General features: G+C 46.0%; 1 protein-coding gene across 1 annotated transcript in view; it reads left to right on the forward strand.

Moving 5' to 3' along the window:
• Positions 1-9573, forward strand: part of stra6 (signaling receptor and transporter of retinol STRA6) — a 71463-nt gene that overhangs the window by 19262 nt on the left and 42628 nt on the right. The window contains exon 6 of the mRNA XM_082968228.1: positions 9308-9474. Within this exon, the coding sequence (XP_082824354.1) occupies positions 9308-9474 (167 nt within the window). The remainder of the gene's footprint in view (positions 1-9307; positions 9475-9573) is intronic.

Consider the following 9573-nt stretch of genomic DNA (forward strand, 5'->3'; position numbering starts at 1 on the left):
TACTTAGTGACGAAAGCTGTTTCAGACTTGGTGACGAAAGCTGTTTCAGACTTGGTGACGAAAGCTGTTTCAGACTTGGTGACGAAAGCTGTTTCAGATATAATTATGAACTATAGCGCTATTTTCACATTTTCACTCCAGGAGAGTTCAACCAATGATGTCATTGGTTGGTTGATTGATCCTGCTGTCTGATCTGAAAATGAATGGAGTCATGTTTTGTAGCAACTATTGTGGCCGGTGTGTTTCGCTGACGGCACGATCACGCAAGCAGCGAGTACATACGGTTGTCTGCGTGTGCTGTCCAGCCAAGCAGACAAAAGAAAAGAAAAAAGTCTGTTCTGCAACAAATTTGATCACGGATAGTTCTTACAGGAGAGGGTCGCTGCAGATCAACTGGGACGGTAGCATAGAACACCTGGAACAGGAGGGCAAATGACCAACGAGTAAGTTGTTTTTCTGTTGGTAGCTAGCTAGCAAAATAAGCTCTCTTTTTACACAAGGCGGTGTTGTTCAGTACAGTACAATTTGGTGATCCTTTTGGCCATAACGGGTCTTGCTAGTACCACTACAAGCCAAGCTAGCCATGTTTAGCTAGCTAGCTGTGTTTACTAAACCTGAAATATACTGTTGTCTAATGTTACAGCAGGCTAGTTAATAACTAGCCTAGCTAGCCTCAGTGCCTCTCAATAGGAGCAAAACTGGATAAATGTTTTGATGATGGCGGAGAGTAAAGGAATGACGTTTTGATTTTAATTTGATGTCTCAAATTAGTCTTGGAGTAACTATACAGTGTGTGTGCTGCTAGCTAGCTAGCTAGCTAGCTAACATGTGTCTGTGAGAAGTCTCATATTCTACACCATGCTGCTACAGTAGGAATACAGACAGTACACAACGATTGCCCATGAATGCCTAATTGCATTTTCGTCTTTCTCTCACTGTAAGGCGTGCTCCCGGACGTGCTCCTCCACCCCTATACCAGGGGTACCTGCTCCTGCAGACGCCATAAATTTGGTCCGGTATTCTGTAGTGCGTACTGGCGGCAGAGAGGTCAGGCGCAGGAGAGCAAAGACTGTGTTACAACGGCACAGTTTAATGATAAAAATCAACGTGAACAAAAACACAATAATCATAATGGGACACAACCCCAGACATAACGTGCACAAGCACTTACAGTAAACAATATCGGACAAGGACATGTGGGGAACAGAGGGTTAAATACACAAGATGTAATTGATGTGATTGAAACCAGGTGTGTGGGAAGACAAGACAAAACAAATGGAAAATGAAAGGTTGATCAGCGATGGCCGGAAGACCGGTGACGTCGACCGCCGAACGTTGCCCGAACAACGAGAGGGACCGACTTCGGCGGAAGTCGTGACAGTACCCCCCCCCCTTGACGCGCAGCTCCAGCAGCATAAAAATCAACGTGAACAAAAACACAATAATCATAATGGGACAACCCTGAAACCCTGAAGTAAGGCTGATCGAGACCCCCAGACTTTCCATGATCGCCTCCCAGACTCTCGACGTGAACTGGGGACCCCGATCAGACCCTATATCCTCAGGCACCCCGTAGTGCCGGAAGACGTGTGTAAACAAGGCCTCTGCAGTCTGTAGGGCCGTAGGAAGACCGGGCAGAGGGAGTAGACGACAGGACTTAGAGAAACGATCCACAACGACCAGGATCGCGGTGTTACCCTGTGAGAGGGGAGATCGGTTAGAAAATTCACTGACAGGTGCAACCAAGGCTGTTGTGGAACGGGTAAGGGGTGTAACTTCCATCTGGGCAGGTGTCTAGGAGCCTTACACTGGGCACACACCGAGCAGGAGGAAACATAAACCCTCACGTCCTTAGCCAAGGTGGGCCACCAGTACCTCCCAGCTCAAACAGCGCACTGTCCGACCGATCCCAGGATGACCAGAGGAGGGTGACGTGTGACCCAATAGATCAACCAGTTACGAACAGCAGACGGGACATACAGACGCCCAGCGGGACACTGGACGGGAGCGGGCTCTGCACGTAACGCCTGCTCAATGTCCGCGTCCAGCTCCCACACTACCGGCGCCATCAGGCAGGAGGCTGGGATTATGGGAGTGGGATCCATGTGCTGCTCCTCTGTGTCATACAGCCGGGACAATGCGTCTGCCTTCACCTTCTGGGAGCCTGGTCTGTAGGAAAGGGTAAACATAAGACGGGTGAGACGGGTGAAAAACATGGCCCACCTTGCCTGGCGAGGGTTCAATCTCCTCGCTGCCCGGATGTACTCCAGATTGCGGTGGTCAGTCCAGATGAGGAAAGGGTGTTTAGCCCCCTCAAGCCAATGGATCTGGATGGGCCAGCATGGGAGCCGAGGTAAACAGAGCCCTCAGGTGACCAAAAGCCCTGTCTGCCTCAGCCGACCACTGCAAATGCACCAGGCCCCCCTTCAGCAGTGAGGTAATGGGAGCCGCTACCTGACCAAAACCCCGGATAAACCTCCGGTAGTAGTTGGCAAACCCTAAGAATCGCTGCACCTCCTTTACCGTGGTTGGAGTCGGCCAATTACGCACGGCTGAAATGGGGTCACTCTCCATCTCCAACCCTGTGGTGGTAATGCGGTCCCTAGGAAGGAGACAGACTGCTGAAAGAACAGGCATTTCTCAGCTGTGACATACATACTGGTCATGCTCCAACAGGCGATCAAGCACCCTGCGCACCAGGGACACATGCTCGGCGCGTGTAGCGGAGTATATCAGAATGTCATCAATATACACCACTATACCCTGCCCGTGCAGGTCCCTGAAAATCTCGTCTACAAAGGCCTGGAAGACTGATGGAGCATTCATCAACCCGTACGGCATGACGAGGTACTCATAGTGCCCTGAGGTGGTACTGAAAGCCGTCTTCCACTCGTCTCCTTCCCAGAAACGCATCAGGTTGTAAGCGCTCCTGAGATCTAGTTTGGTGAAGACGCGTGCCCCGTGCATTGATTGAATCGCTGTGGCTATGAATGGTAGCGGGTAACTATACCTCACAGTGATCTGATTCAGACCCCGATAGTCAATAGAGGCGCAGACCTCTCTCCTCCTTCTTCACAAAAAAGAAACTCGAGGCGGCAGGTGAAGTGGAGGACCGAATGTAGCATTGACGCAGGGATTTGGAGACATACGTGTCCGTAACCTCCATCTCCGCCTGTGACAGGGGATTCACGTGACCCCTGGGAAGTGCAGCGTCTACCTGGAGATCTATCGCACAGTCCCCTTGTCGATGAGGTGGTAATTGAGTCACCTTCTTTTTAGAGAAGGCGAGAGCCAAATCGGTATATTCAGGGGGAATGTGCACGGTGGAGACCTGATCTGGACTTTCCACCGTAGTAGCACCAACGGAAACCCCTAAACACCTCCCTGAGCACTCTCGCGACCACCCCGTGAGAGCCCTCTGTGGCCAACAAAAAGTGGGGTCATGACAAACTAACCAGGGTAGGCCTAGCACCACGGGAAACGCAGGAGAGTCAATAAAGAAGAGACTAATTATCTCCTTGTGACCCCCCTGCGCCACCATGCAGGGGGACAAAGATTGTACTTTCTGGAGAAATGTCCTCTGGTCTGATGAAACAAAAATAGAACAATTTGGCCATAGTGACCATCGTTATGTTTGGAGGAAATAGGGGGAGGCTTGCAAGCCGAAGAACACCATCCCAACCGTGAAGCACGGGGGTGGCAGCATCATGTTGTGGGGGTGCTTTGCTGCAGGAGGGACTGGTGCACTTCACAAAATAGATGGCATCATGAGGCAGGAAAATGATGTGGATATATTGAAGCAACATCTTAAGACATCAGTCAGGAAGTTAAAGCTTGGTCGTAAATGGGTCTTCCAAAGCTGTTGTAAAATGGCTTAAGGACAACAAAGTCAAGGTATTGGAATGGCCATCACAAAGCCCTGACCTCAATCCTAAAGAACATTTGTGGGCAGAACTGAAAAAGCGTGTGCGAGCAAGGAGGCCTACAAACCTGACTCAGTTACACCAGCTCTGTCAGGAGGAATGGGCCAAAATGCACCCAACTTATTGTGGGAAGCTTGTGGAAGGCTACCCGAAACGTTTGACCCAAGTTAAACAATTTAAAGGCAATGCTACCAAATACTTATTGAGTACATGTAAACTTCTGACCCACTGGGAATGTGATGAAAGAAATAAAAGCTGAAATAAATAATTGTCTCTACTATTATTCTGACATTTCACATTCTTAAAATAAAGTGGTGATCCTAACTGACTGAAAACAGGGAATTTTTACTAGGATTACATGTCAGGAATTGTGGAAAAACTGAGTTTAAATGTATTTGGCTCAGGTGTATGTAAACGTCCTACTTCATCTGTATGTATGAGCACCTACAGTTGTGTTGTTGAGTGGACAATCACTGCCAACAATGAGTGAATAAGCTAGTAGACTATACTAACAGAACCTTTCCCCCATGTCAAAGAACTGACTGTACGGGTGTGAAAAGTTTGAGGGGCACTTGTCTTGTAGACAGTTTAGTGTATTGGTGCGTTTCTCTTTAACTGTTTTTAAAGTCACCATTGGCCTCATAGTGAAATCCCTGAACGGTTTCCTTCCTCTTCGGCAACTGAGTTAGGAAGGAGGCCTGTATCTTTGGTGACTGGGGGCATTGATGCACCATCCAAAGTGTAATTATTAACTTCAATGTTTGCTTTTTCTTTTTAAATTTGTACCCATCTACCAATAGGTGCCCTTCTTTGTGAGGCATTGGAAAACTTCCCTGGTCTTTGTGGTTGAATCTGTGCTTGAAATTCACTGAGGGACCTTACAATTATCTGTATGTGTGGGGTACAGAGATGAGTTAGTCATTCATTAATCATGTTAAACACTATTATTGTACACAGAGTGAGTCCATGCAACTTATTATGTGACTTGTTAAGCAAATCTTTACTCTTGAACTTATTTAGCCTTGCCTTTTTAAGTGTGTTTCATCAGGCCTCTACTCTATTACCATATTATCTACAATGTGTGAAGGCCAGTGACCAACAAAAAAAAATCCAAATTGAATCCATTTTAGATTCAGCCTGTAACGCAACAACATTTTTGAAAAGGTCAAGGGGTGTGAATACTGTCTAAAGGCACTGTGGATCGAAAACTGTTACCAGTGGAAACGAAGACCGTAGCAGGTGACTTCAGCTGTTGTTTTTGAGTACTGTGATTTCCCATTGTAGCCAATTCAATTGTAGATATTCCGTAATCAATTTTTGGAAAATTCAGTTACCGATTTTTAGTTTTCATCACTTGGTAATTCATCAACAAAATTGAGATCAGCAAAAACTTTGCTAATTGATAAGTCTACATTTACTTGTTGTTTCTGTGAATTTTTATTATCCTCCTTCCTCACGATGGAGAGAGATGTGAAAATAGCTTAAATATAAATGGATTTTTGGTAACCGTATTTCAAGGCACAAGGTAATGTTTCATAAACGTACACAAGGCGTCACGTCCTGACCAGTAAAGGGGTCATTTGTAATTGTAGTATGGTCACGGTGTGGGGCAGGGGGGTGTTTTGTTTTGTGTGTTTTGGTTCTAGGGGATTTTGGTTCTAGTTTTCTATTTCTATGTTTCATTTTCCCATGTGTGGCCGAGTATGGTTTCCAATCAGAGGCATTTTTTTTTTTTTCGTTGTCTCTGATTGGAAACCATATTTAGGCAGCCTGTTTTCCTTTGGGGTTTTGTGGGTGGTTGTTTTTCCGTATAGTCCGTGCACCTTACAACTGTTGTATGTCGTTATGTTATATTTTGTTTAAGTGTTCACTTTACTCTAATAAAAGATGAGCCTTGGTTTGTCCCTTTCGACTCCTGTGACACAAGGCAGAATTTTTTTTTTTTAATCCTAAACTAAATATAAGTGTTGACATTAGTTGGCAGATGTCTTTACAGCAACTTTATTGTGTTTGGATGTATTTCTAATTCCTTTTAAAAACTTCTAGCAGGTGTTTTCTAAGGCCCCTTGTTTCCATCTGTTTGACCAGAAATCAAAGCCTCTTCCTAATTCCTCTTTTTTTTTTAGGGTGGAAAATAGTTTCAATTTATATATGCGTTCCTTTCATTGGACACCCAATTTTATCATGCTTCTATGTACCTCACATGTTGCTGCTCATGGATCCTTTGTGTTGCTGCTCATGGATCCTTTGTGTTGCTGCTCATGGGTCCTTTGTGTTGCTGCTCATGGGTCATTTGTGTTGCTGCTCATGGGTCCATTATGACATATTGCTGCTCATGGGTCCTTTGTGTTGCTGCTCATGGGTCCTTTGTGTTGCTGCTCATGGGTCCTTTGTGTTGCTGCTCATGGGTCCTTTGTGTTGCTGCTCATGGATCCTTTGTGTTGCTGCTCATGGATCCTTTGTGTTGCTGCTCATGGGTCCTTTGTGTTGCTGCTCATGGGTCCTTTGTGTTGCTGCTCATGGGTCCTTTAAGATGGAAATGACCTCAAGTCAATAATAACCATTGGGTGATTGGTTGAGGCTTCTTGGGTGCGTGACATTTTACTCTGAGCCCTTACCAAAACACAAAACATGGTGGACAGTTTTTCTCGCCTCGGATCTGAAACCAGTAGTAACCACCAACTTCAATGACAGTTCATTAAAAGACAAATCCAACATTCCCGTGACACAATAACACTGTTAGCTAGCAGGGCTTGCTAGCTAACTACAGTGCTAGCAGGGCTTGCTAGCTAACTACAGTGCTAACAGGGCTTGCTAGCTAACTACAGTGTGTGAGTCATCACAGCCGTTTACTTGTAAAACAGCTCACCTAGCGAAATGCTAATTTGCGACGCTAGCTAGCTAGCTAACGCGTTAGCTAGACTGCTTCTAGACTCGGGGAGCTTATGAGGGTTCAGGGGAGCCAGTGGGTTGGATGATTCCACCATGGGCAACAACAGCTGGCTACAAATTAGTTTTCAGCCATATGTGTACAACTAATGGTTGGTTTATCCAGTGCCCAGTGAATTTAGAAGGATAGCTACTGACTGAAATTTAGCTAGACTCTGGAGCCCATGAGCACACTGGTTAGACATGATTACACCACGGGCAACAATAACTGGCGACTATTTAGTTTCCTGTAAAATATGTCAAACGTATTTAGACTCCTTACGTCAGTCTGTAGACTCCTTACGTCAGTCTGTAGACTCCTTACGTCAGTCTGTAGACTCCTTACGTCAGTCTGTAGACTCCTTACGCCAGTCTGTAGACTCCTTGCATCAGTCTGTAGACTCCTTGCATCAGTCTGTAGACTCCTTGCATCAGTCTGTAGACTCCTTACATCAGTCTGTAGAGTCCCTAAATCAGTCTGTAGACTCCTTACGTCAGTCTGTAGACTCCTTACGTCAGTCTGTAGACTCCTTACGTCAGTCTGTAGACTCCTTACCTTACGTCAGTCTGTAGACTCCTTGCGTCAGTCTGTAGACTCCTTGCGTCAGTCTGTAGACTCCTTGCGTCAGTCTGTAGACTCCTTGCGTCAGTCTGTAGACTCCTTGCGCCAGTCTGTAGACTCCTTACGCCAGTGTCCGTAGACTCCTTACGCCAGTGTCCGTAGACTCCTTACGCCAGTGTCCGTAGACTCCTTACGCCAGTGTCCGTAGACTCCCTACGCCAGTGTCCGTAGACTCCCTACGCCAGTGTCCGTAGACTCCTTACGCCAGTGTCCGTAGACTCCTTACGCCAGTGTCCGTAGACTCCTTACGCCAGTGTCCGTAGACTCCTTACGCCAGTGTCCGTAGACTCCTTACGCCAGTGTCCGTAGACTCCTTACGCCAGTGTCCGTAGACTCCCTACGCCAGTGTCCGTAGACTCCCTACGCCAGTGTCCGTAGACTCCCTACGCCAGTGTCCGTAGACTCCTTACGCCAGTGTCCGTAGACTCCTTACGCCAGTGTCCGTAGACTCCTTACGCCAGTGTCCGTAGACTCCTTACGCCAGTGTCCGTAGACTCCCTACGCCAGTCTTTAAAGGCCCAGTAAGTCAACAGAAGCCTACAGATTCATTACTTACAAACAACCAGCTGCAAATTCCATCAAAACTGTATCAGTTTTTAAAGTTCTAACAAGAGTATCATAGATCCAGCAAAGAAGTTTGTAGGTTAGAGTGTAGTATTTACATGTATTTGATTTTTTTTGCACATTTGTCACAGTGGCTTTAGCCACAGAGGGAGCAGGCCTGGGGGGGGAATGCCTTGCAACATATACCTGGGAGGGAAGCAAAGCCAGCATAGCGCAACAAATTACCATGTGAATCTGTTCAGATTGAACAGCTAGCGCGACATCTAAAATGGCTTCATTTTTATTGAACTAGGCAAGTCGGTTAAGAACAAATTCTTATTTTCAATGAGTGCCTACCAGGGAACAGTGGGGGTTAACTGTCTTGTTCAGGGGGCAGAGCGACAGATTCGTACCTTGTCAGCTCGGGGGATTTGAACTTGCAGACCTTTACGGTTACTAGTCCAACGCTCTAACCACTAGGCTACCCTGTATAGTTATACAATCATTAACTATTTACATATAATAGACAAATTTATACTCAACCTTTTTAATGGCTTTGAGAATAACAAAAATCTGCATTAAAATATGTCCGCGCTGTACTTTTGTCACTGTGTCATCCTATGAACTGTGTTCATTACCGCTCGCAGCTATATTCTTCTGTAGTGTTTTTTTAATTTACTTTTTTTTTTTTATCCCCTTGAGGTAAAAATCCCTCCTTTCATGAAAGAGGACTTGACCAATAGGGTGACTGAGAAGTTTAATGGATTTTGTAGCTTTATTCTGCCTTGCCAATATGAGGTCTTTCTTCAAGCCTTGTGTCAGTTCTAGACAACCCTGTGGGTCTGTGAAGCATTGTGGAAAGTGAGTCATACTCCTAATCAGATATCACAGTCTGTCTGATTCACTGTTTGATTTACTAGCTTGGGAGTCATTTGAATAGAGAGGCACCTGTTCAATAGAAAAGCTCGAGTGGCTCAGGGGTGTAACAGTCCAATATGTCAACACGACATTCATGCAATAGTTGTTACATAATATGATATATGTTGGGGGGTTTTTACTGCACGTGTCTTTTTTTCTTTTCGACTTTAGCTAAAGCTTTATACACTTTGAATTGATATTACGGAAGACTTTACTAAGCAACCAGTACCCCGCTGTTATACTGGACACACAAGCTCAAACAGCTGAGGCAGGGCGCTGTAGTAACAGCCGAGGGAGGGCGTATCTATAGGATGAAGCCAAATAATGTTTTAGTTTCTTACCTCTGCTTCCTGTTGTGTTTTTTTCCCCCCAGAGTACTGGATTATTGTCTCGTTGTTCTACTACCCTGTTCTGTACTTCCCTCTCCTGGCCTGTGGAACGCTGCGGAACCCCGTGGGGTATGTGCTGGGGTCCCTGCTTTCCTGGGCTCACTTCGGGGTGCTCGTCTGGCAGAAGGCCGACTGCCCCAAGACACCAGAGGTGAGAGAGAGAGTGGATTGTAGTCTGTCCTAACCCTTGAGACAAATTGAGACATGGATTGTGTATGTCTGCCATTCAGAGGGTGAATGGGCAAGACAA

This window comes from Salmo salar, chromosome 23, assembly GCF_965601325.2.
Source record: "Salmo salar chromosome 23, fSalSal1, whole genome shotgun sequence".
Lineage (NCBI taxonomy): Eukaryota > Metazoa > Chordata > Actinopteri > Salmoniformes > Salmonidae > Salmo > Salmo salar.